The sequence below is a fragment of the Passer domesticus genome, chromosome 20, assembly GCF_036417665.1.
Source record: "Passer domesticus isolate bPasDom1 chromosome 20, bPasDom1.hap1, whole genome shotgun sequence".
In the NCBI taxonomy this organism is placed as follows: domain Eukaryota; kingdom Metazoa; phylum Chordata; class Aves; order Passeriformes; family Passeridae; genus Passer; species Passer domesticus.
The window spans coordinates 2,098,739-2,122,642 of record NC_087493.1 but is presented as its reverse complement, the minus strand read 5'-3'; the positions used below and the strand labels follow the sequence as shown (position 1 = coordinate 2,122,642).

Below are 23,904 nucleotides of genomic sequence, written 5' to 3'. Positions count from 1 at the left end.
AGAGGGTGCTCACAGCTCAGAGCAACTCTAAAATCAAACGGGGAGAGATGTGAGCTCCTTTGGCACATGGCAAAGTCCACTAGCACAGCCATGGCTGTAGGGATAACCCACAGCTCTGCTCTGCCTCCCGTGCGGCCTCATCTCGTGTCTCACAGGATGTGGTGGCAGAAGGGAATGTCCTGAGAAATCCTTTTCCATGTGGGTGTTTTCCTGCAGCAGAAGCACAGCTGGAGCCTGCCGTGCCCCTCTCCAGGAGCAGGGAGGACGAGGGCCTCGGAGCCAAGGGAGACATGGCTGGGAAGGTGCTGAGCAGGGAGCAGCCAGGCCAGCAGCACCCTGATTCCACCAAGCAGCACAGGGACACGGTGGGCAAGCTGGAAGAGGCTGGGCAGAGGCGTGACATTCCTGTGGCTGCTCCCAAGGAGCGGAAGGTGCCGCTGCAAGAGAATGACAGAGCTGTTAAGAATCCCGTGGAGAACCGGGATCCCCTCCACGGGGATGGCCAGCGTGTTCCAGCAGCCAGAAACCACCTGGAGAAAAAGGCCTTGGCAGAGGATTTGGGAGGAGAACGTGAAGCCAAAGCTGGAAGAGATGTCCACCAGAAGAAGAATTTCCTGAAACCCGTGGAAGCAGCTACAGCTCCCATCCAAAGAGAACAGCCGGGGGCTGCCAAAGTTCAGGGAGTAGCAGGAAAGAGTTTGGAAAGAGACTCAGGAACAGACCTTAAAGCCAAAACTCTGAGTCAGGTGGAGCCCAAGGAGCTGGCAGCGGTGCCGGACTCTTCCAGTAACAGGAATGTGGCAGTGAGGGAGCAGCACCCCCGGGAGAGGGAGCGGCAGAGAGGGGCGCAGGCCGAGGGAGCGGGCGGGCGGCAGCGGGACCCGCCCGCCCGCGGGCACGGGAAGGAGGAGGAGCCCCGGGAGGAGCCGGGGGCCCGGCAGGGCCGTGGGGGTCCCTCCAACGGCGCCCCTCAGGATGCTCCAGCAGGGAAGTCTGAGGACGGAGCGGCCGCCCCCAGGGATCCGGAGCGCGACGTGAAACCCAACCGGGAGCTGAAGCTGCAGGGGGGCCTGGACCTGCGCCGCAGGAGACGCGACCTGCTGCCTCCCGAGCAGGAGGAGGAGGGTGGGGAGGAGGGGGCGGCTGCAGCAGGAGCGGGGGGGGTCCTGATCGGGCTGAACCCCCTTCCCGACGTGAAGGTGAACGACCTGCGGAGCGCGCTGGAGACGCGGCTGAGCCGGGTGGCCGAGGGCGCGCAGCACCTGGCGCGCAGCCGCCACATCCAGCAGGTGACACAGGACAGGAGCCCCTGACGGCGACGGCTCGGCCTCACCGAGCCTGGAGAGAGCTGAGCCAGCTGCACTTTGCTGGACGCAGTGCTGGGATCCACAGGATCTTCAGCAGCACCCCCAGCGTGTGCCTGCGGGCGGCCGAGGAGATGGTGGCACTGGAAGTGACATTCCTGCTGTCCCCTGCCTTCCAGAGCTGCCATCCACCTCGGCTCCCTGCCAGGCTGCTGCTCTGAGGACCTTTTCCAGCATCTCATTCACATCCAATTGCCTTCTCCAACCATGTCCCAACTCCTCTCAGAAGCAGGAAGGGGCTCCATGGCCCCGCTGTGCCGAGGGGACCTGGGATCCACCCACACCTCGGGAAGGGCTTCACCCAGAGAAGCCGTGAGCTGAGGAGCAGCAGAGGCAGCTCCAGTGCTGGGCTGCGAGCAGAGCCGCCTTTGTTTGGGCCACAGTGGTGGTTTAGGAACCTCATTTAGTAGAAACGCTGCCTTAACTGGGCACAGCTCCTGTTGTGCTGCCTCTCTCCCAGGGATGGGGTTCCTTGGCCACACACCAGGGTCACACAGAGCTCTGCCCCGCTGCCCTCCCTGGGTGCTCCTCTCTGTGCTCTCCAGCTCCACTTCCCCTCTCAAAAGTGCATTAAGAAGCTCAACTTCCCCCCAAGCCAGCTTGATTCTTCTGCCAGAGGTGAGTGGTCTGGGAGAAAGCGTGGCAGAGCCGGGTGGATCCAGGGGCTCCACCTCCCTCTGCCTGTGTTCCCTGTGCTCTTCCCAGCCTCCCCCAGCCCTGTTCTGATCCAGACAGGTCCCTGCTCCACCTCTGGGAATTTGTTTGGTGAGTGAGGAAGGGAGGAGCTTCCCCAGAGCTCTGTGTTGTTTCAGGCTCCCAGTGATTCATCCCTTGGGTTTTTTTGGGTTTTGTGTTTTTACACCCTGACCTGCGAATGTACGGAATTCAATCCCAAAGCTCTCCCAGACCGGCTGAGAATTCCCAGCCTGGAGCCCTCAGACCTCATCACTGTGGTGGGTTTTATATCCCGACCTCCAACTGTCTTTGGCGACCTCGAGTCTGTGTCCAGTGGGAGCTGGGACGGGGTGGGACTGTCCCTGCCTGGTGCTCCCGGGGTGTCACAACCCAGAGGGACAGGGAGCGACCTGGGGAGTCCTTTGGGAAGAGCCCCGGGAACACTGTGGCCTTAAACCCCCCGAACCCAACGAGCTTCTCCATGAACGCTGTCCAAGCACAAGCAGCAGGGCCGGGAGGCAGGGCCGGCTCTGGAGCAGCTCCAGGGCTGCCCCGGGGAGGGGATCCGCCTGTTTGTTGTTCTCTGTGTGAACAGAAGGGACCAAAGATGCTCCTGGCATCATTCCTGCTCCTGGGAATGGCGTGGGCACCCCGGGCCGGGCTGGCAGCTGCCTTGTCCCGCCGGGACCGGCTCCCCCGGGGCGGGTGGAACGCTGGCACGGAGAGCCCGGAGCGCGGGCCGAGCCCATCAATAAAATAAGCTGAAGCATTCTGATCTCAATTCTTTTTTTAATAAATTAAAGTAGATCTGTGACCCTCACCCAGCCCGGGGCTGCGCCTCCTCCGGGCCGGGAGCGGGTGGGCAGCTCCGGCTCGGGGGGTTCCGTCATTGGAGGCCAAAGCGGTGCTTTGAGAGGGCTCCGTTCCCCACGAGCGCCTCCGGGCGGGGCTCCGGGGTCACTTCGGCGTCGCCTTTGCCTGCAACGAGCCGCGGTCAGGACGGGCCGAGGCCGCCGCCCTCCGCCGGCACCGGGAGGGGCCGGGCACCGGGGCCGGGCCGTACCGCGCGGGCGAAGCACTCGCGCAGCGCCCGGAACTCCTCCAGGCACGCGTCCCGCCGCAGCTCCGCCGGGCCCGCCGCCGCCGCCGCCACGCACCGCCCGTAGGCCGCGGCCTGCGGGAACACAGGGCACGGGAGCGGGGGAGCACCGGGACCCGCCGCCCCCGAGCGGCCCCGGTGCCTCCCCGGCCCCACCTGGTCCCCGCAGGCCGCCAGCGCCGCCGGGAAGCGCCGCAGCCGCGCCCGCGCCCGCTGCCACACTCCGCGCCCCGACATCGCCTCACCGCACGGGCGCCGCCATGCCCGCGCGGCCGCGATTGGCTGCCCGCCCCGCTCGTCACGCACCGCGCTCTCCTATTGGGAGGGACCGCCACAAGCCACGCCCCTCTGGTTTGTCATTCGGCGCGGACGGCTCTGATTGGTTGAAATGCCGGTTGTTTACTTCCCGCCTCCTTCAGGCGTCAACCTCATGAGGTTCTTCCGCCTGGAGCCCCGCCCTCCCTCACCGATGATTGGTTGAGCGGCAGAGCTTCTCTCTCTCATTGGTGGAAAGCAGCTTCCGGGGGGCGGTTCCCTGAGGCCGCCGAGGGAGCGGGCAGGGCCGGTGCGGGCAGTGTCATGGCGGCGCCGCTGCGGGACCGGCTGAGTTTCCTGAGCCGGGTACGGGCCGGGGCTTTTGGGGGTGCGGGGGGGGCTGCCGGGGCGTGACGTCACTGCTCGCTCACGACGTCATCGCTGCATCCCCGCACTCGCCTCCGCAGCGGCCTCACGCAGCCCTGAGCGGGCCGGGCCTGCCCCGGGGCCGGGGGCCGGGGCGGATCCGCTCCCTCTCACCCGCCCCCTCCTCCTCCAGCTGCCGGTGTTGCTGCGGGGCACGGCCGACGACGACACCCCGTGCCCCGGGTACCTGTTCGAGGAGATCGCCAGTATCCTTCGGGGGGCACGGGGAGGGGGTTCCCCGGGACGGGGAGGGGGTCCCGGGGCCGGGGGAGCTCCCCGGGGCTGCTCCAGACCCTGGTGGGCTTTGGAGGCCCGCGGGGCTGGGAGGGGCAGCCGCGGGACTGCGGGCCCTGGCTGGGAGCCTGTGGAGGGGCTGAATTCCTGGCCCTCGGGGGCTGCTGCTGCTGCTCCTCACCTGGCTGGATCCCTAACCCGTCCCTAGAGATCTCCCACGAGTCCCCCGGCAGCAGCCAGTGCCTGCTGGAGCATCTCCTCACACGGCTGCAGAGCAGCTCCTGCCACGTCAAGTTGAAGGTGGGTCCGTGCTGGGGGCACTGGGGGGGATGGGATGGGACCCCCCGCTCCAGGGAGGGCAGCTGTGACCTGTCCCTGTGCCCCGAGGCAGGTGCTGAAGATCCTGCTGCACACCTGCTCGCAGGGCTCGCCCCAGTTTGTGCTGCAGCTGAAGAGGAACGCCAGCTTCATCCGGGAGGCTGCAGGTGACGGCCTGGGGGGACAGGCACAGCAGCAACAGCCCCGCGGGGGGCTGGAGAGCCCAGAAGGGCTCCTGCTGCCGGGGCTGAGCCGGGAGCAGGGTCCTGCCCCACCTGGGAGCACCCCTCACCCTCCACTGTGTGTCTGCAGTGTTCTCCGGGCCCCCAGACCCCCTCCACGGCAACAGCCTGAACCAGAAGGTGCGGGCAGCCGCACAGGTGGGTGCTGAGGGACAGGGATGTTCGGGGGGCTCTGGGGCTCCCAGCACTGCCAGCACTCCTCTGTGTGTGTGTGTGTGTCCATCCCACAGGACCTGGCCAGCATTCTGTTCTCGGATGCGCCGCTGCCGCAGCCGCTGGCGCCCGGCCGGCCTCCGGCCCCCGCCGGTGAGCTCAGGGCACAGGGACACGGCAGGAAAGGGGAGCCCCAGTGCCTGTGCCCCCCTGACATCCCCTGTGCCTCCCCAGGGATGGGCTCCAGCCCCAGCCCCTGTGGCTCCCTGCAGGGCTTCGGCTTCAGCAGCGACAAGAGCGGCTCCGGTGAGTCCTGGCCGGGCCCTCACTGGCTCCTTTCCTGCTGGGAGCTGGGGCAGGGCCGTGGGGTTACTCTGAGCTCCCAGAGCTCCCTCAGCCCCTCTGCCAGCCTGGAGCTGGGGTGATCCCGTGGGGCTGGGCTCCCGGGGTGCTCCCAACATCCCAGCCTCGCAGCTTCCACAGGAGAGGCCCTGCTGAGCAGCCTCCAGCGGGCAGCCGAGGCCGTGGCCCAGGCCGTGCTCCCGGCACCGGGGGGGCCCCGGCAGCTCCGTGGGGACCTCCCTGAGGACACCTACGAGCCCGTCCGAGCTCCATCCCCCGCCAGCAGCCCGGCCCCGCCGCCCCCGAGCCCTCCCGCGCCGCGCGCGTCCCGAGGTGGGTCCTGCCCGGGGAGTCTGGGGGTCCCCACCGTCCTGGGGGTTTGGGGACCCCAGCTCAGCAGCGCTGTCCCTGCAGTGAGCCACCAGCCGGGGCTGCCCGGGGGCGGCTGGGAGGAGGCCGACAGCGGGCACAGCTCCCGGGAATCCTCGCAGGGCCACGAGCGGAGCCGCGCCTCGGACTCGGGCAGCAAATCCGGCAGCGACAGCCGCTCCGGGGCCAGCCGGGAGCTGAGCCACGGGCCCGACGGGTGAGAGGGGCCCGGGGCTCCCCTGCCCTGGCACCGTCCCAGCAGCGCTGCCCTGGCTTCCCACACCAGGGATCCAGAGTGCCCCGGCACTGCTGGCTGTGCTCCCCCAGGGGTGTTCGTCCTGCCGGCCCTGGGCGGGCAGAGCTGCCCAGGGTGGGGGGCCCTGTGTGCCAGGGGTGTGCAGGGACCCCAGGAGGGGTAAGCAGGTGGCTGCTGTCCTCACGAGGTGTGTCCCCAGCAGGGTGGATGCTGACAGCCCGGGTGACTGCCGCAGGGAGCTGAGCCTGGTGTCGGCACTGACGCGCGGGGCCAGGGTCTTCCTCACCAGGGAGGAAGCTCAGCATTTCCTCAAGGAGTGAGTGTCAGAGGCGGGTGCTCCCTGGGGCTGGGGGGGCTTCTGGGGCAACCTGAGCCCTTCCCTGGCTGCCCAGGCCTGGACTGTGGGATGGGAAGGGGCTGCAGGTGACTGACCCCCGTCCCTGTGCAGGTGTGGGCTCCTGAACTGTGAGGTGGTGCTGGAGCTGCTGGGCCGGGCGCTGGAGGATCCCAGTGACAGCGTCCGCATGGTCAGTGAGCTCAGGGCTCCCCTGGGAGGGCTGGGGGGCGTTTGGGGGCCTGCCAGGCTCAGCTGCCCTCTCCCACAGAGGTCCATGTGTGCCATCTCTGCCCTCGGCTGCTCCGACCTGCTGTCCCCAGAGCAGATCTTTGCCGTGACCCAGCAGCGCCTGCAGCACCTCAGCCAGGGCAGCCCTGGGCCTGTGGCCAACCGAGCAACAAAGGTGACTCTGGGGACATGCCTGTGCCCAGTCCCTTGGCACGGGTTTGCCAGCCCCTGGGGGCACACAGCCTTTGGGAGTGGCTCAAGGAGGGCTGGTTTGGCTGCCTCTCCCAGGGCGGGGTGATGCTCCCCCTGAGCCCCGGGAGGGGACACTGGGGCAGTCCCTGTGCCTGGCAGGAGGTGGCAGGCCGAGCCCCGTGCCGATGCCGCTCTCACGGTGCCCTCCCCTGTCCCAGATGCTGCGGCAGTTCGAGGCCCTGTGCCGGGCCCAGCCCTCCCCGCGGGCCCCACGCCCACCCTCGGCCCCCTCGGCGGGCTCGGCTGGGGACCTGCTCATGGACATCCCGGCCGTGCCCGGCGGGACCTTCCTGACCCCGCTGAGCCCGGCCCCGACCCCCGCGGCCGCCGCCGAGGAGCCGGGGGTGGCATCGGAGCCCCCCGGGCAGCCCGGGGCCGCGGTGCCAGCCTGTCCCTGCGGGCAGGGCGGGGGCAGCAGGCTGGCGGGGGACACGGCGGCCCCCGGGCTGTCCCTGTTCGCCGGCATGGAGCTGGTGGCCCGTCCCGGCACGGCGCTCCGGCCGCGCTCGCCGCCGGTGGAGCCCCAGGACGGGGGCACGGACACGGAGGGCACCCTGCAGCCCTCGGCCTTCCCCTTCCTCAACATGTAGCTGCTGTGGGGCCCCGGGGGCTGCGGGGCTCTGCCCCCTCCCTGCGGGGCCTGTGTGTCCTGGTGCCTCGGGGCACGGGCTGAAGTGGCCACAGGGCTTCCATCAGGTGACAGTGTCCCCCTCGCTGGCTGGGGCGTGCCGGGGCAGGCACAGGGGCACGGCTCCGTGCTCCTCTGAGCTGGACAGGGGTGTGGGACATGCTGGGACTGAGCTGGGGGGGCCTTGGGGCCCCCAGCATGGCCATGGGTGCTCTTGGGTGGCCCCAGCTGCAGGCTGGGCTCTGTGGGGTGGGAGAAGGTGCCGTCCCCACGGGGCCGGGACCCACCAATAAACCCCACTCGGGTCTGGGAGCGTGTGACTTCTTCCTGCGCCGCTGATGGAGCCTGGCCCGTGGCCCCATTTTCCTACAGCCCCACAGCTCTCCGATGCTCTCCCCCATGCCACAGCCCCCCGGTAACCCCATGGTTCCCCCTCTTCCTCACAGCTCACCCCTGCCCCAGAGCCCCCAATAGCTCCACATTTTCCCATGGCCCCCAATAATCCCATGAGCCCCCCTGACCCATAGTGCCCCCTCCCCACCCTGCCCCCCCATAGCGCCATGACTCCCCCATATTCCTCACAGCCCCCTAGCAGCCCAGTCCCCCTCTCGGGTCCCCAAAATCCCCATTTTCCCCCCAAAAACCCCGCGGGGACCCCGCCCACCTGGGAAGCCCCGCCCTCAAAGCCACACCCATCTCAATACTCTCGTCCCATTGGTTCGCTCCTTCTAAGCCCCTCCCCCGATGCAAGCCACGCCTCCTCATCCATCCCTCCTTACTCCCGCCCCCTTCCTCCGCCTCAGCCAATCGCGTCTCTTCTCCCCGCCCTCTCCTCCCTTCCCATTGGCTGCTGGCCGGCAGCCCCGCCCAGTGGCTGTGTCCGGAGCGCGGCCGTAGGTGAGGGGCTGGGGGCGTCTAATGGCGGCTGAGGGGGCTCCGGGGGAGCGGGGCGCGCTGCACGGGGAGCGGGGCCCGGCCTCGCGCTCGGCACCGCCCCCGGGGCGCGGGGGTCTCACCCGCGTGTGGGTGCGTGGGGCCCGTACTGTGCTCAGGAGGGGTTGGGGGCTGGGGGCTTGGGGTCTGGGCTGGGGCCCTGCGGGGATTCTGAGGGGTCTGGGGGCCTGGGGATATGGGCGGGGGGCTTGGGCTGGGTTTGCTGGGCGTCCTGGGGAGGGGTCTGGGGCTTGGGGGCCATGAGGGGCTTGGGGTTGGGTGCGCTGTGGCTCTTGGTGGGGGTCAGGGGTTTGGGGGGCTTGGGAGCCGCGGATGGGTGTGCTGGGAGGGCCGGGGGGCACCCGGGAACCGGGGCCTTGGGCTTGGACCTGTGGCTGGGGTCCTGTGCCTTGGGAGGGGGGAGTTTGGGGAGTTCTGGGAGCTTAGAGGGATGGGTGTGGGACCTGGGTGATCCTGAGGGGCTCGGGGGTTTGGGAGCTTCAGGCCAGGGCTTTGCTCTGGGTCATAATGGGGCTGGAGGGCTTGGGGCCATGGGGGGCTGGGGGGTCTGAGCTTTGAGGGGCTGGGGGCCCTGGGGGCTGTGCTGGCCTGGGCTCCTGAGCCTGCTCTCCTGCCGTGAGCCCAGCGGTTTCCATGAGAGCCGTTTGTTTCCCCAGGCATTGCCAAGGGCTGTGGTGGAGCCCTGGGAGGGGAGGCCAGGGCTGCCAGGGAAGAGGGCTTAGGGACAGTGTGGGTAATAAAGAGATAAAGTAGTCTGGTCTTTTGCTGGGTCAGCACTGGGGCTGGGAGGATGCAGAGGGGAAAAGGCACCCAGCTGTTTCTGTGCCCCCTGAGAGGGCACAGGCACTTCTGAAGGAACTCTTGGCAGGGGGAAGATCCCTGAGCTGCTCAGGTGGTTCTTCAGCATCCCAGCCCCGTGTGGGGTGTGGGGTGAGCTGGACCTCCAGCCTGCACAGATGGGGCTGTTCTGGCTGTGTGTGATCCTCTGGCAGCCGTGGCTGTGTGCAGTGAGGCAGCTTGGGATGGGCAGCAGGGCTTTTCCCTCCCTTTAGTCCTCGGCTGGAATCCCAGCCCATAAATGTGACAGCAGCTCATGGACAGCCATAGGGTTGGGTGAAAGCAGTGAGGAGCTCTCCTGGAGCCTCTCCAGGGCTGTGCTTGGCTCATTTGCCATGTGGCAGTGTGGGGGTTTGTCCTGCTGGGGAGCAGTGCCAGCTCTGAGTGCCGGTGTTTGCCTGGTTCCAGGCTGGCTGCTCCATGCCTTCCCCTCTCCCTGCTGTGCTTCCAGGGCTCCTTCCTGCCGCTGCAGCATGAAGAGCACGCGGAGCTGCTGCTCCGTGCAGAGCTCTGACGTGGCAGAGCTGATCCTGACGGGGCTCCCGGCGCCGGTGTCGCGGCGCCCCGGCAGCGCCTCTCCCGCCAAGCTCATGGCGCGCTCCGTGTCCGTGGCTGCGGATGGCAAGGCCAAGAGGAACGCCCCGGTGAGCCCCTGTCCTTCCCTCCTCTGCCTGGAATATGGGATGGCTCCAGGCACAGCCATGTCCCTGTCACCCTGGTGAGCCCCTGTCCTTCCCTCCCATGCCTGGCGTGTGGCATGGCTCCAGGCACGGCCATGTCCCTGTCACCCTGGTGAGCCCCTGTCCTTCCCTCCTGTGCCTGGAATATGGGATGGCTCCAGGCACAGCCATGTCCCTGTCACCCTGGTGAGCCCCTGTCCTTCCCCTCCTGTGCCTGGAATATGGGATGGCTCCAGGCATGGCCATGTCCCTCTTGCTGGGTTCCCCCAGCACCAGCCTGGCTTTGTTCTGGCATCACCCTTGGCAATTGCTGCTCTCTGCTGGGTGCAGAAGAGCAAGCATCAGGATTCCCTCTTTTCGCTTCCTTGCCCTTCACCTCCCTGTGCCAATTCCCATCTGGAAACTCCCAGTTTCCTGGTGTCTCCTGCTGGGGTGTCGGGCCCAGCCTGCCCCTCATGGAGCACCCCCTGTTCCTGCCACACCAGGGGCTCCTGAGTGGGGGTTCCACAGAGGCAGCGAGCCCCAGGTGCTTGCTGGGCTCTGCCAGGACCCAGCAGCATTCAGCCTGTGCTCCGTGCTGAGTAATCCCTTGGCAGCATTCCCACGCCCTTGTTCCCAGAGCTGAGGAACGTGTTCCTGCTGGCTCAGCAGTGCCTGAGCGAGGTGTCATTGTCTCAAGGGGGGCTTGGCAGCCCGGGGGTAGTGGGAACTCCGTGTTCCACTGGCTGAGAGGCTGGGGAGCCTGGCTGTGCTCCCCCTCAGCATGGCTGCTGGATTGATCCCTGCTCCCCACAGGAAGATGCGGGACCCCGGGCCATGAACAACCTGCGCAGGTCCAACAGCACCACCCAGGTGAACCAGCGGGTGAACAGCTCGCGCAGGTACAGCTCCCTGTGTCCCTCTGTCCTCTGGGTGGCACTGGGGGACACCTCAGCCCTGTGTCCAACCTCCCTGGTCCTGGCGGGGAACAGGAGCCTTTCCAAAATACCCTGAGCTCTGTCATGCACTTCAGGAGTTAAAGCCTGGCCCTGGAAAACCAAAGTCTGGCACTTGGGTTATTTTTTTGAAGAGGAGGTCCCTTGTTTAGGGTTCCATAAGATACTGAATGGCCTGACCTTAAAGTCCCATGCAGGATCACCTTCCACAAGATCAGGCTGCTCTAAGCCCCATCCCATCTGGCCTGGGACACTTCTGTGTCAGTATTGCCCAGATTCTGTGGGCAACCTGTGCCAAGGCCTCTCCACCATCACAGGGAAGAATTTCTGTTTGGGGAAATGGAGGGTATTTCTGTGGCTGTGACAAAAAACATTCCATGTGATTCCAACAGCCCTCATGGACCCTCCAGGCCATAGCTGGGCTGTGTGAGGAGACAAAAGTTCTTTGTTCCCAGTGCCCTCTGAGTTGGGAATTTCCATTCTCCTGTTGCTTTGTGCTATCCCTCTCACCACACACCAGCCTGGAACCCAAAGTTCTGTGTAAAAAGAAATAATTGGTGATTTTGTGGTCATGTAACAATTCTCCAGCCCCTTTCTCCCATGTCACACTGGAGTTTCCAAATGCCCTACATAGCCAGAGCATGTCCTGTGGCTGTGAGTTGTCCCACAGTTATCTCTGTTCTCTCCTCTCTGCCTTCCCTGGGTGTGGATGAAGCTCGGAGCAGACAGGAGACTTCCTGGCCTTCTTTGAGGGTGACCCAATAGGAAGGAAGAAACTGGCAGCTCTGAGCAAAACCTCCCCGGAGAAGAAAACCACATGGAATATCTTGGTGAGGACAGCAGGCTGTGGGAGTGGGTGGGCCAGGGCTGTGCTTTGGTGGTGTTTGAGGAGGTGGGTTTGGTGTCCTTATCCCTGCTGGCTCCCTGGCAGGATGACCAGCCCCGGGTGTTCCCGGGCCCCTCTGGCTCCCACGGCCTCGAGCCGCCCGCGGGCATGAGGAGGAAGGAAGCCACAGTGCTCCTGGCTGCCAACTTCACTGCCAACAACAGGTAGGACAGAGCGTCCTGAGGGGGAGAGTGGGTGTAAGTGCATGGAGAAAACACCTGGAGGGGGGAAGCTGCTGTTTCTGACACTCCTGCTCTCCCCACACAAGGAGCAACAAGGGCGCAATGGGCAACTGCGTCACCACCATGGTGCACAACAACTACTCCACTGCTGAGAAGGGCCCTGCTCCCAAGAGCTCCAACCAGGCTCCCAGTTCCCTCAAGTGAGTGTGGGGGTGTCCTGGCTCTGCAGCTGGGCTGGCCCCGGGGTTGTGTGTGTCACAGGATGGGGCTGAGTGGCTTCATCTTCTGTCCCAGCAATGTCGTCAAAGCGGCCTCGAACGAGGAGGGGGAAGGCAGCAGCAGCCTTGTGAAGTCTCAGAAGAATTTTTCCAGCAACAACATCATGACCCACAACAACAACAGCAGCAGCAGCAGCAGCAACAGCGTTCCCCGGAGGAGGGAGGTGACCGAGGAGGAGGCTGAGAGGTGAGGGAAGGAGTAGGAGGACAGCGCCAGAAGGTGTGAGGAGCTCCAGGGGAGCTTGTTCTTCTCCTGTGGCATTTCACACTGGGGAAAGGCTGCTCTCAGTGCATCTGCAGCTCCCGGTGCTGTGGGGAAGCCGTGTGTGCTCTGCTGCCCTGGGGCTGTGCTGACCTGCCTCGCTGTCCCCACAGGTTCATCCAGCAGGTGAACATGGCTGCTGTCACCATCCAGCGCTGGTACCGGCGGCACTCGCAGCGGCACAGGACGGCGGCTGCGGCTCTGGGACGCCTGATGGCTGCCAAGAGGGAGGTTGGTTCTGTCCCCTGCTCTGTAGCCCAGACCACCCGACACCCATGTCCTGCTGGCCACTCGGCTGGGGTCCCTTTAATGCCCAGATCTGTGCTGTGAGAGTCGAGGGGGCTCTGGCTTTGCATCCAGCCGTGGTCCAGAGAGCAGGGGAGGGTCCCGTTCCCTCAGAGCTGTGCTGGCTGTGTGCAGGATTAGCCCGGGCTGGGTTCCAGCAGGAGCTGAGGCTCAGCACCACACGGCTCCAGTTCCCCCAGCCCCTGACTGGGAGCAGTCAGAGCCTGGCAGTAGCAGCTAAAGTCTGAATTGCCACTCTCTGGGCCACACTCCTGGCCAGAGAAGGGATGCCCCATCTTGGCTCATCCTCATGAATCCCTAATGAGGTGCCTTGTTAGAGTGACGAGGTTTTGCAGCTATTTGTGTTTCCTTGTGTTCAATTATTTATCCCAGTAATGAAAAGCTCTGTTGCTCTTGCGTGTGAGTCTATTTTTAAGCCTTGTCTCCTCGGTGGTTGCAGACCCAGATGATGATATTATAATAATAATAATAGTAGTAATAATAATAATAATTGCCCTGAGGATCTGAAGAAAATGAGCTGCTCCAAAGTGGAGCTGTGCTGAGGGCTCCTCACCTGCACAGAGGAGAGGATGGAAAGCCTGGATGTGGGGTGACCCAGGTGTGGGTGCTGGAGAACCCTCAGTAACATTTTTGACCCTCCTGTCTGGAAGGAAAGGCAGCAACGGATGGAGGAGGGGAATATCCTGGATTTGCAGGAGAGGAAGGACGAGGAGCGCCGCAAGATCCGAGAGGAGAAGGCACGCCTGGCCCGGCACACTGCCATCCAGGTAGGGCAGGGCCAGGCCTGTGTGACACCGTCTGCTGGCATCATCCAGCAAGAGGCCTCTCTGCATCTGCAGAGCCTTGGCGTGGGGCAGGACCAGAGCCAGCCCTGGGAATGGAGTGCTCCCTCCGGAGATGGATGTGCCACAGAGCAGTTTCCTGCTGTGCTCCTGCCAGGCCTTGGCAGCTCATTCTGAGCTTGTGGAGACAGCACTGGTTTCTGTGTAGTTCTCAGGAAAATGGAATGACCCTGTCTCTACATGGTCACCAAGCCCAGTGGAATGGCCAAGGATGTGCGTGCCCTGGGAGTGGGACCCTCCTCAGGAGCAGGGTCCCTCTGGAGAGGGCCGAGTGCCACTCCATGTCCCTTGGCAGGAAGCAACACGTCATTGTCACCCTGCTCTTGCAGCTGGTGGTGCAGATGGGGTTGGCACAGGCTGCAGGATTTGGCAGTAAAGCTGGGGATGTTTAAAACCCCAAATTTTCTTTGCCCTAATTGGAAACATGTTCTATCGAGGGAGGGGGTTGGAGGAGACACATCAGTGAGCAGCTGGAGGATGCAAAAACACTACCACAGCCTTGCAGACACAGGCTTGTGCCTTCCCAAAGCTTCAGGACGTCGATGGCTCCTCTGTCCCTGCAGGAGCTGCAGCAGAAAAGGGCCCAAAAGGCCTCGGAGACAAAGCGCTCGGCAGAAGAGCAGGTGCTGGTGAAGGAGAGCAAGAGGGTGCCCAAGAAGAAGCCTGGTGCCAAACCTGCCTCAGCCAGGAATGCCAGCCCAGCTGGCAGCCTCAGCAAAGCCAACAACGCCGGTGAGTCCCTCTGGTGTGTCCCCAGAGCTTTGGGAGGGAGGGGTTTGCTCTGAGGAGCTGCTTCCCAGGGGCTGCCTGGGGGCAGGACCTGAGGACAGCCTGCTTCCTGCAGAGGCCAACTCCCCCTCGGCAGCCGCGGAGCTGGAAGGAAGCAGCCTGGGAGCTCTTGGCTCTGTGCCCTTGCAGGACCCTGGGGCAGAGGACAAACTGCAGGTGGGTGTGGCTGTGCCTCCTGGGGACCCTGGCAGCAGCTGCTCTGGCATCAGGCCTTTGCTGGCTTCTGGGGAGAGCCAGAAAACTCTCTCATTCTCTCATCTTCTCCCTTAGGATGTGAGCTCCAGGGAGACAGGTAACGAGGACCTGGAGACAGCAGTGGCTGCTGGCAGCAGGGCTCCATCCAAGGTCACGCTCAACGAGCTGCTGGACACGCTCCGGCTGCTGGAGGAGGAGCCAGAGCTGCTGCCCCCACCCAAGCTCCTCAAGAAGGACAGATATGCCTGGATGGACAGGGTGAGCTGGGGGATGAGACTGCTGTGTCCATCCTTGGGCTGCCTGCTGAGAAACAGCCGGGCACTGCCAGGGAAGGTGGTGGAGGAGCTTGGAGTGGGTGATGGAAGAAATTGGAGGAGGAGATGGAGGGGTGTGGAGGTGCTCATGCAAGCATTGAGGGCTTGGATGTTTGCAAGGCACAGCAAGCCCTGCAAAGGCTGGTGGTGGGACAGGGTTTAGCCCAGAGAATCAGGCTGGTTACTGGGCTCCAGTGATGGAGACAAGCCAGCACCTCTTCTCCTGAGCCTTCCCCTGGGTGCTCATTCACCACGGTGAATTCCCAGCAGGAGCCCAGCTCCAACTCCCTGACTGCTGATAACCTGGAGAAGTTTGGGAAGCTGAACCACCCTCCAGGGGTCCCCGAGGACGGGGCTCTGCTCTCAGAGGCCAAGCTCCAAAGCATCATCAGTTTCCTGGATGAGATGGAGAAGTCGGAGCAGGAGAGGCCCAGGTCAGCTGCCTCAGCCACGCAGCGGGAGGTGAGTCCATCTGTGGTGTGGGAATCCATTCCTGGTGGGAATCTTCCCCCGTCTCCCTGTCCTCATTCCAGGTGGTTCCACCACCTTTTCATCACGTTTTCCCTGCTGTGGCAGAGTTTCCTTTTGGAAGAGGAGCTGGCTCACGTGGAGCAGGTGTCGGCGGTTGCCACGGAGGTGACAAGCTCCATGATGAGGCTGAAGCTGGAAGTGGAGGAGAAGAAGAGAGCCATCAGCCTGCTGCAGACTGCTCTGGTGTGTCAGCCTCACACGTGGTTCTTGGGGCTATGAAGCACATGATCAGGACTGTCCCTTGATTTTCCAGAATCATGGAATTGTTTGGGTTGGAGGGGACCTTAAAGATCATCTAACTGGCACCTGGGCTGAGCTCCCTTCTCCTCTGTCCTGGGGGCTGGGTGTTCCTGCTGACAGGGGTGGGAGATAGGAGCACCAGGGCTTTGCTTTAGCCCTGTCCCTCGTTTCCCTGGCCTGATGGTGATTTCCATGTCGTGGCTGGTTGACCCCCAGACCCAGCAGCGGGAGCTGACCGACCGACACGTCAAACAGACCGAGAAGGAGCTCAGCCAGCAGCTGCGGCTGCAGAGGGAGCAGTATGAGGCAGCTATCCAGAGGCACCTGGCCTTCATCGACCAGGTAGCCCCCATCCCAACTCCTGAAGCTCAGGCTGAGGTGGCTGCACCTGCCTGATGCTGGCTCCTCGCCCTGCCCAGCTCCTCGATGACAAGAAGGTGCTGAGTGAGAAGTGTGAGGCTGTGGTGGCAGAGCTGAAACAAGTGGACCACAAGTACGGCCAGAAGATCACCCAGATGCAGGAGCAGCACGAGCTGGTGAGGGGACAGGGAAGGTGGGGGGACACGTGTGTGCTGATTTTGCTCAAATGGGGCCTCTGCCTGGAGCAGGACAGTCTCTGCCACCTTGGTGGGACCTGGACACTCCAAGGAGCTGTTCTCTGTGCACAGAATGATCCTGTCACCACAGAGCTCTGTTCTGGCTCCCTGAAAGTCTCCTGTACTCGGCTGCCCAGGGCCAGGAGCATGGCACTGACCAAGGGACAGTGTAAGCTCCCAGGCTCTGCTTGGAGAGACCCTTCCCACACAGCTGGCCAGAGAAGCTGTGGCTGCCCCATCCCTGCAGGTGTCCAAGGCCAGGCTGGACAGGACTTGGAGCAGCCTGGGACAGTGGAAGGTGTCCCTGCCATGGCAGGGGGTGGAACTGGATGAGCTTTAAAGCCCCTTCCAACCCAAAGCATTCTGTGATTCCATGATCCCACTGAAGGCAGAGCTGTGCCAGGCTGGGGGTGCCCAGGGTGCAGTGCTGGCACAAACCCAATGCCATGGAGCAATTTTGCTTCTCCTGTGGATGGAGACAGCTCAGTGCCAGGCCTGGCAGGAGGGCAGCACCACTGGGCTCATCCCAGCTCTGCCATCCCAGTCCCTGCTTGTCCTTGACTTTGGAGCTGAGGTCGTGCCTGGCCAGACCGTGGGGGCCCTAGGTCTCTGGAGCAGGCTCCAACCACACAGGCTCCTGGCCAGTCTCTTGCCTTGTCCCTGTCCTTGTCCCTTGTGCTGTCTCCCCTCGCCCCCATGAACTCCTGCCCATGGCTCCCACAGACACGGCTGTGTGGATTTGCCTCTCCTCCACCATTCCCCTTCTCTCTCCATCCCCTCCTTTCTTTCTCCCCAGGTCTGGCGCACTTTGGGCCCCTTTTGTGAGGTAAATGTGGTCTTTGCTCTCTTTTGTGCCTTGCCCTCTGCTCTCGTGCCCTGCTCCAGCCCCTGCCAGAGGGTTTTCCATGGCAGGGAGAGGGAAGGCTGGAGAGGAAAGCACCATCACACAGGGACAGATGGGCTGCCCTGCATGCAGGGACCCTCGGCAGCCCCCAGTTCCCCTTCCCTCCCTGTCAGTGCTCTCATGTCTTGGCAGTGAGCACCTTCCCAAGGGGACAGAGGAGAGGCACTGGGAAAATGTGTGGCCACTTCTCTGGGCTGGAAGAACACACGTGGCCAGGGCTGTGCCTGTATCCATGTGCAGCTCCACAGCTTCCTTCCCAACAGCCCGGCTCCCAGGGCTTTTCTCTCCCATCCTCTCTGAGGTTTTCCCATTTGCTTCCAAACAGGAGATTAAGAAACTGAAGGAACTCATGAGTGCAACTGAGAAAGTCCGGCGGGAGAAGTGGATTGAGGAGAAAACCAAAAAGATCAAAGAAATCACTGTGAAAGGTATGGGCAGGTTCCCTCAGCAGCAGCTGCAGCCGGGGCAGTGCCAGGAGAGGGTGGGAACAGCTCCTCGGTGTGGGCAGTGTTTGCTCCCTGTTTCTGGTGGAGCAGATCCCAAGGGCAAGAAAACCCCTCCGTGCTCATCCCCCCTCCCTGCCAGCCCCTTTGAGCCGGCCAGGGGCCCCGGGTGGGATCCAGGCCGAGCCGTGCCCGTCCTTCCCGCTGTGCCAGGGCTGGAGCCGGAGATCCAGAAGCTGATGGCCAAGCACCGCGAGGACATCCGGCAGCTGAAGCTGCTGCACGAGGCCGAGCTGCTGCAGTCGGACGAGCGGGCGGCGCTGCACTACGGGCGGCAGGCGCAGGAGCTGCGGGGGCTGCTGGAGCGCGAGAAGGAGGAGCAGAGCCAGCGCGAGCGGGAGCGGGCCCGGCAGAGGTGTGTCACCCTGGGCTCGGCGCTGCCTTGGGGCTCACAGGTCTGGGTGCTGTCCAGCACAGGCTGCTGGTGGGATCTCAGTATTTGCAGCTCCAGGGGGAGCTTTCTCTCCACGGCCTCAGGTGGGCGATGCTGCTGAGCTGGGAGCATCCTCTGGCATCGTGAAGGGCGGCGTGGAGAGGAGGCCGAGTGCTCGAAGGCACGTCCCTGGAGTGTGTGTCCCACAGGTGTGAGCAGCAGCTGGAGCAGGAGGAGCAGGCACTGGAGCTGCAGCGGCGCCGGCTCTATGCCGAGGTGGCCGAGGAGAAGGAGCGGCTGAGCCAGCAAGCAGCCAGGTGGGCAGGCTGGGGGCAGCCCTGAGCTGTGGGACTGGGCTCCCTGGGCCAGATTTCCATGGGAAGAGGGGCTGGTGTGGATGCTGGGAGCTGTGTCTGTGCAGGCAGCGAGCAGAGGCAGAGGAGCTGCGGCGGCAGCTGGAGGCCAACAGCTCAGCCCTCACCCGGGCACTGCGGGACGAGTACAGCAAGGAGAAGGAGGAGCAGGAGAGGCGGCACCAGGTCTGCTTCCCCCTCACCTCCAGCCCTTTTGGTGCTGGCACCACCAAGCCTTGGACTCCATAGGGGCAGCCCCAGCAGCTGCTCCCAGCCAGCACAGGAGGGTACCAGGGCTGAGCTGTTGTTTTCTCCTCACAGGCAGAACTGAAGGTGCTGAAGGACCAGCTGGAGCTGGAGAAGCAGGCCTGGGAGGCCAACTACGTGAAGAAGGAGGTAATGGCAAGAGCTGTCCTCCAAAGGTGCCACCCATGGGCTAAGAGGAATTTGAGGCCACGTTTGCTGCCTCCATTGCAGGAAGCCTGGCTGCTGTCCCGGGAGCGGGAGCTGCGGGAGGAGATGAGGAAGGAGAGGGACAAAGAGATCGAGCTGGTGATCCAGCGCCTGGAGGCCGACACGTCCTTGGCCAAGGAGGAGTGCGAGAGGGCAGCAGAGAGCAGGTGAGGGGGAAAGGGAGGAGGGAGGTCCCAGGGCCTCCAGAGGCTGGTCCCTTTTCCCTGTCCCCTGGGCATCTCTCCAGTGAGCTGTGGAGCAGTGTTAGTGCAGGAGGGAGCAGCTCACAGGGACAAAGTTTACCTCTCACCTGAGGAAACAGCCCTGGATCTCTTGTGGGGCAGCTCTGCCCTTGCTGCTGTGTCCTGATCCCTCCTGCAGCAGGAATGGGGCTGGGATGAGCCAGGCTGCCTGTCCTTCCTGCCCACAGGATCAAGAGGATCCGAGACAAGTACGAGGTGGAGCTGCAGGAGCTGGAGCGGTCGGAGCGGAAGCTGCAGGAGCGCTGCAGCGAGCTCAAGGGGCGGCTGGCCGAGCTGGAAGGGGAGGGCATGCGGCTGCAGGGCCTGCTGAAGCACAAGGAGCAGGAGCTGGAGGACATGCGGAAGGTGAGCGGGGAGCAGAGGCAGGGCCCTGCCTGGGTGTGTGGGACCAGCTGTCCCAGGGGCACAGAGGCCTGACTGAGGTGGTGTGGCAGGAATTTGCAGACAGGCTGGTGGGGTTGGAGGAGGAGAACACGCGGCTGAAGGCAGAGATGGCGGAGCTGAGGGCCCGGCAGCACCTGGAGCTGGACAGGCTGGTGAGGGAGAAGGACCAGGAGCTGGAGGAGGTTCACAGGAGGTGAGGAGCCCAGGCGGGGTGCAGGAGCTCAGTGCTGCATCCTTGGGAATGGTTTCCAGCCCTATTCAGGCAAACCAGGCAGAAGTCAGTTGTCTGAACTGACTGCTGCTCAGCCACCCTGAATCCTCTGTCCCTTGTCACTGCTGGCCTGCTCTGTGCCATCGTGTCCCCAGGGCTGCTCCTCTGCCTGCATGGAGGACGGGAGTGCCAGGAGAGGCCAGTGGAGCACTGCTCTGTCTGCGTTCCTCCCTGGCAGGAGCCCTGGCCACTGTCACCTCCTGGGGGCTCTCTGTGGCTCACACATGATACCTGTGACTGCAGCCCTGTGATCTTGTCCAGAGGGGCAGTGCCCAGGCTCAGGGCACAGCCACAGAGGCTGAGGGCAGCTGGGACATCCCCAAAATGCTGTGATAATTAAACCTTAGGAAGCTAATCTGCCTTTCTTCCTGTAGACAAGTCAGTCCACACTACACAGCACCCACCAGTGAAATAAAGGTGCTGCCAGTGTGTGATGGCACCTGGAGCCCAGTTGTGGCTGGGGGAGAGGGGCTGAGCTCCCAGGGCAGCAGTTCCCCCCGGGGCAGGGCCCAGCCCCGTGTTTGGGTGCTCAGCCCTCCATGTCCACGTCAGGGTGAAGGCGGCCGTGCTGAGGAAGGAGGAGAGCATGAGCAGCCTGCGGAAGCAGTACGAGGTGAGTGAGGGCTCCCCGGGCCCGCCCTGGCTGTGGCTGGGCAGCACTGCGAGCTCCCTGTGCCCTGTGCTGTGCCCTGTGCTGTCCCCTGTGGCAGGCGGCCGTGCAGAGAGCCAGCCTGCTGGAATCGCTGCTGCAGCGGCAGCGGCAGCTGGCTGCGGAGTGACCGTCCTGTCCTGCCGGGCAGGGAGTGGAGCTCCGCCTCCCCTCCCTCCTCCCTCTTCTCCACAGCCTGTCCCATGCCCTGGCCGTGCTGGGACACCTGCTGGCCTTTAGATGGTTGGGAGTTTTGTTCTGATAATAAATCTCTGCTGGTTTCTACAACTGTTTCTATACTTGTCAGTGCCAGAGCACGAGTGGCTCTTCCACGAGGTCTGTGTCCTCTCCCACCTTCCCAGCCCCATTCCTACATCCCAAGACCCTCCCTTTGCTCTGAGGGTGCCCAGCACCCCAATCTACACCTTGGGGCCTGTTCTAAACTGAAATATCCAGCAGGATACAGGGAGGCAGAGCCAGGGCAGGATGTGATCCCACAGCCTCTGCTACCTGCAGCTTCCTCAACAGCCCCTGACAGGGGGGAAATGCCTGGGCTGGGCCGGTGGCATCTGTTTCCTCTCGGCCGGGGTTGCACTGGTCCCTCCCCCGGGCCGGGCTCGGAGCGGGGCCGGCAGATGTTTTCTCAGCACAGTCCCTGGTGTTCCCCATCCGTCCTGCTGGTCGCTGACGGGGCAGGGACACAGAGGGTGGCCGGGTCCTGCACAGGCCACAGTGCCATCCCGGTTCCCCTCTCCCCGCTGTGCCAGGCTGGACAGCTCATTCCGCGTGCCGGGAAAGGCCGGGCACGGCGTTTGTTCCGCTGTTGTTTCTTTTCCAAGGAGTTTCCTGAGCGCCGCTTCCGACCCCCGCCCTGCCCAGCCTCCCTGCGTGCCCCCCGAGCCAGCGGCCGGGAATGTGCCCTGGGAGAAGGGGCTGAGCCCACCCACTGCCCGGCCAGGGGCTCCTGTGCCTGTGCCCAGCCCTGTGGCTGCGGTGTACCCCCGAGCCCCCCGGCATCGCCGCTGTGGGGTGAACACCCGCCCACGGGGCCCGGGGAGTGCCCGGCCCCTCCCCGGCATCGCCCGGGCTAATTTCTAGGCCAGTGCCCGGTTCAGGCATGAATAAATCAGCGCCGTTGCATAACGGGGATGCGGATTTTCCCCGGCTGGCTGCCCGTGCCTGCGCCGGCGCCCCCCGCCCGCACCCCGGGGGTCCCGCGGGACCGGCGGCCGCGTGGCACCTCCGTGTCCCTGTCCCCGTCCCTGTCCCTGCCGAGCCGGGCTCTGCCCAGCTCCCCGTGAGGGAACCCGCTGGCCGCCCGGGCCGGGAGGGAGGTCGGGAGCACCGGGGCTTTTGGCAGCCGCCGCGCGGGGATCGCCGCTCAATCTGGTGTCTGCCCGGGAGGGGATTAGCCGCAGCCCCAGACAAATCAGCCGGGAAGCCGGGCAAGTGGCAGGATCCGAGCAGGGTAATCTCCCTGGGGAAAGATCTGTAATCTCCCCTGCTAATTGGGGCGGCGGCAGCGGCGCTGCCCCGGCCGGGAGGGGATGCCAGGGCAGCGGTGCCACCCCGCGCCTCTGCCGGGGCTGGGCCAGCGCTGGCACAGCCCCGACCTCCCTGAGGCTTCGGGCCTCCATTCTCCTCCGGGTTTTTCCTTAGCCCCGACCTCAGGGCCTCCCTGAGGCTTCGGGCCTCCATTCTCCTCCGGGTTTTTCCTTTTGACAACCACGTTGGAAATCTGGTGGGGAGCAGGACAAGCGGCAGGGGACACAGGGCGGGTGGTGGGTTTGGGTGGCCACGACAGCTCAACCCTCCTGGCTGTGTCTAATGGGCCACGGGGCTGTCACCTGGGCACGGAGGGTGCTGGGGCATGGGGCTGCTGTGCTTGGTGTCCCAGCTGAGCTGGGGATTCCAGGTCTTCCCAAGGAGGGCAGGGTGGCATGCAGGGCTGGGCAGGCACACGCTCCTTTCTCATCCCACTCACCCATCCCTATGCCAGTGTCATCCCCAGTGCATCTCTGTCCTTGTCTTCTTTCCTATCTCATCCTCAATTCCATCCCCCTCAGTCCTAATTCTCATCCCATCCTTTCTCATCCCATCCTCACCCTCATTTTCCTCCCCATCCCACCCTCTCCCAGACACAGGAGGGAAGAGACACTGAGCACTGGGACTGCCACCCCCAACACAACATGGGGTGATTTTATCCCCTCCCACTCACCGAAGCCCCCCTGCCTCTTCCCAGTGCCAGGAAGGCCTCAGCTCGTCCTTGTGCCCCCCACTCTGGGGCCAGCTGAGTGTGCTCGGGATGCTGGGGGCAGCTGGGTCCAGTGGGTGCCCGGTGTGGGTGGGTGGGTGCCTGGTGAGGGCTCAGCACAGCTGCCCACCCCATCCCAGCTGGCTGTGGCTCAGCCAGTGCCAGCTCAGCCCCACAGGGAGCGAGGCTGGCCCTGAAAACCACCCTGGTGGCAAGAGGCCACCCAGTCCCACGGGACCATGGCTGGTCCAGAGGGCACCAATGGCACCAAAGACTCCACGTGCTGCTGCACCAGGTGAATGTGACTGTACCAGGTTGGTGCCACCTGTGTTCAGCTGCTCTGAGGCCCAGGAAGGCTCACGGAGGAGCTCAGGGTGTCCCACATGTGGGGTCAAGGCCATTTGCACATCCAGAAAGGACCAGGGACCCAGTGTGGGAGGGACAATGGGAGCAATGGGGTGCCCATGAGCTGCACCCCAATGGGGGTCTCCAAAATGAGTGATGGGCATCAGCAGTCACCTGCTACCCTGGCAGAGGGGCTGGGGGTCCTGTGGGACAGAGCTGCTCCAGAGCAGAGAAATGCGGAGGCAGGGGAGAAGGGAGAAACTGGCTCCAACGTGTTTATTCTCCCAGCAGCCGGTAATTTTTCCAGGCCTGTATCTATTTGTGGCAACGTGACATGTGCAGCGTGGTGCTGTTCTGTGCAGGCTTGAAGGCTTGTAAAAAATTAATCGTGTACGCAAAATTTGGCTTTAAATATTCAGACTGGTGGTGGGGATGTGTGAGCCCCGTGCCCAGAGCTGAGCCCAGCAAGGGCTGGGACAAGGAGGTTCCCAGGAATGGGATGGGATAGGATGGGACAGGATGGGACAGGACTGTCCTGCCATGATCCTGAAGGAAAGTCCAGCCTGGTTCCCAGGTGGGCTCAGTGACCAGTGGTACCCGGAGCTTTGCCCGGGTCTGCCTGGGAGCTGCCAGGGGTGTGGGTGAAGCCATGACATGTTCCCTGCCAAGGAATTGGGACTGCTGGGTTTTGGAGCATCCCGTGTTTGGAGGGCACACTCCCATGTGCTGGGGCTGTAGCGTCGAGCAGACGAGGCCGAGCCATGGCCCCACATGGGGCAGCCCCCAGCCCAAGGGGGACCCCGCACCACGGGCCTGGCTGGGGCTGCTCCCCCTCGGGATGGGGCTGGGGGCTGCAGGGGCAGAGATGGGGTGCGGGGTGTGTGTGAGGGGGCCTGGCGGGGGGCAGAGCTGCCCATCCCGTCCTTATTTCCCATTCCTGGTCACGGGAAGCCGGCGGTGCCCGGGATGGGTCAGCGCCGGAGCAGCTCCTCACTTGGGGGGTGCCAGCCCCGCTCCCGGGGGTGACAGCCCCTGCGTGGTCCCGGCCCTGCTCGGGGGGTCCCGGGGCCGCTCCAGGGTGGCGGATGCCCCTCGGGGGTCCCGTCCCCGTCCGGGGGTCCCCCACGGCCCCCATCCATCCCGGCGG

The 23,904-nt window shown here is 64.2% G+C and overlaps 4 protein-coding genes across 9 annotated transcripts in view; 3 read left to right on the top strand and 1 right to left on the bottom strand.

Annotated features, from left to right (window-relative positions):
- Nucleotides 1-2,781, top strand: part of SLC38A10 (solute carrier family 38 member 10) — a 31,399-nt gene extending 28,618 nt beyond the window's left edge. Inside the window, exon 15 of the mRNA XM_064395179.1 lies at nucleotides 217-2,781. Within this exon, the coding sequence (XP_064251249.1) occupies nucleotides 217-1,313 (1,097 nt within the window). The 3' untranslated portion in view covers nucleotides 1,314-2,781. The remainder of the gene's footprint in view (nucleotides 1-216) is intronic.
- A 27-nt stretch (nucleotides 2,782-2,808) lies between these two features.
- NDUFAF8 (NADH:ubiquinone oxidoreductase complex assembly factor 8) lies at nucleotides 2,809-3,449 on the bottom strand. The gene is made up of 3 exons (XM_064395178.1): nucleotides 3,295-3,449; nucleotides 3,103-3,213; nucleotides 2,809-3,017 (listed from the first exon to the last, which is right to left on the bottom strand). The coding sequence occupies exons 1-3, from the start codon at nucleotides 3,373-3,375 to the stop codon at nucleotides 2,997-2,999; spliced, it is 213 nt and encodes a 70-aa protein (XP_064251248.1). The 5' UTR covers nucleotides 3,376-3,449; the 3' UTR covers nucleotides 2,809-2,996.
- A 205-nt stretch (nucleotides 3,450-3,654) lies between these two features.
- On the top strand, nucleotides 3,655-7,490 carry TEPSIN (TEPSIN adaptor related protein complex 4 accessory protein). 3 transcript variants are annotated; one of them, XM_064395177.1, is made up of 13 exons: nucleotides 3,655-3,759; nucleotides 3,953-4,025; nucleotides 4,262-4,353; nucleotides 4,478-4,538; nucleotides 4,684-4,751; nucleotides 4,844-4,919; nucleotides 5,001-5,072; nucleotides 5,241-5,441; nucleotides 5,523-5,694; nucleotides 5,933-6,049; nucleotides 6,182-6,260; nucleotides 6,339-6,473; nucleotides 6,709-7,490. In XM_064395177.1, exons 1-13 carry the CDS (start codon nucleotides 3,718-3,720, stop codon nucleotides 7,138-7,140), a joined length of 1,620 nt encoding a protein of 539 aa, XP_064251247.1. In that variant the 5' UTR covers nucleotides 3,655-3,717; the 3' UTR covers nucleotides 7,141-7,490. The 3 variants fall into 3 exon arrangements, with proteins under 3 accessions (XP_064251247.1, XP_064251246.1, XP_064251245.1); XM_064395176.1 differs by having other exon boundaries at nucleotides 3,658-3,759; nucleotides 4,445-4,538; nucleotides 5,936-6,049; XM_064395175.1 differs by having other exon boundaries at nucleotides 3,659-3,759; nucleotides 4,445-4,538.
- A 390-nt stretch (nucleotides 7,491-7,880) lies between these two features.
- Nucleotides 7,881-20,440, top strand: CEP131 (centrosomal protein 131). Of its 4 annotated transcripts, none has more exons than XM_064395171.1 (27): nucleotides 7,881-8,075; nucleotides 9,421-9,613; nucleotides 10,445-10,530; nucleotides 11,300-11,414; nucleotides 11,516-11,634; nucleotides 11,739-11,852; nucleotides 11,947-12,117; nucleotides 12,306-12,423; nucleotides 13,149-13,265; nucleotides 13,904-14,072; nucleotides 14,185-14,285; nucleotides 14,400-14,582; nucleotides 14,906-15,100; nucleotides 15,215-15,352; nucleotides 15,626-15,751; nucleotides 15,829-15,945; nucleotides 16,802-16,831; nucleotides 17,235-17,337; nucleotides 17,566-17,767; nucleotides 17,995-18,102; nucleotides 18,207-18,324; nucleotides 18,460-18,534; nucleotides 18,616-18,758; nucleotides 19,022-19,199; nucleotides 19,289-19,431; nucleotides 20,062-20,122; nucleotides 20,220-20,440. In XM_064395171.1, exons 2-27 carry the CDS (start codon nucleotides 9,443-9,445, stop codon nucleotides 20,286-20,288), a joined length of 3,270 nt encoding a protein of 1,089 aa, XP_064251241.1. In that variant the 5' UTR covers nucleotides 7,881-8,075; nucleotides 9,421-9,442; the 3' UTR covers nucleotides 20,289-20,440. The 4 variants fall into 4 exon arrangements, with proteins under 4 accessions (XP_064251241.1, XP_064251242.1, XP_064251243.1 ...); XM_064395172.1 differs by having other exon boundaries at nucleotides 7,882-8,075; nucleotides 14,909-15,100; XM_064395173.1 differs by lacking the exon at nucleotides 16,802-16,831 and having other exon boundaries at nucleotides 7,882-8,075.
- The last annotated feature ends 3,464 nt before the right edge of the window (nucleotides 20,441-23,904 follow it).

Bases quoted from the DNA above. Each gene is read 5' to 3' on its own strand.
- CEP131 (XM_064395171.1), top strand. From the start codon at position 9,443: ATGAAGAGCACGCGGAGCTGCTGCTCCGTGCAGAGCTCTGACGTGGCA. The intron at 14,583-14,905 runs GTGAGCTGGGGG...GTGAATTCCCAG, and splicing joins GATATGCCTGGATGGACAGG to CAGGAGCCCAGCTCCAACTC. The intron at 17,338-17,565 runs GTATGGGCAGGT...CCGCTGTGCCAG, and splicing joins CAAAGAAATCACTGTGAAAG to GGCTGGAGCCGGAGATCCAG.
- TEPSIN (XM_064395175.1), top strand. From the start codon at position 3,718: ATGGCGGCGCCGCTGCGGGACCGGCTGAGTTTCCTGAGCCGG. The intron at 4,920-5,000 runs GTGAGCTCAGGG...GTGCCTCCCCAG, and splicing joins CCGGCCTCCGGCCCCCGCCG to GGATGGGCTCCAGCCCCAGC. The intron at 6,474-6,708 runs GTGACTCTGGGG...CCCCTGTCCCAG, and splicing joins TGGCCAACCGAGCAACAAAG to ATGCTGCGGCAGTTCGAGGC.
- NDUFAF8 (XM_064395178.1), bottom strand. From the start codon at position 3,375: ATGTCGGGGCGCGGAGTGTGGCAGCGGGCGCGGGCGCGGCTGCGGCGC. The intron at 3,214-3,294 runs GTGGGGCCGGGG...GTGTTCCCGCAG, and splicing joins TGGCGGCCTGCGGGGACCAG to GCCGCGGCCTACGGGCGGTG. The intron at 3,018-3,102 runs GTACGGCCCGGC...GGCTCGTTGCAG, and splicing joins GCGAGTGCTTCGCCCGCGCG to GCAAAGGCGACGCCGAAGTG.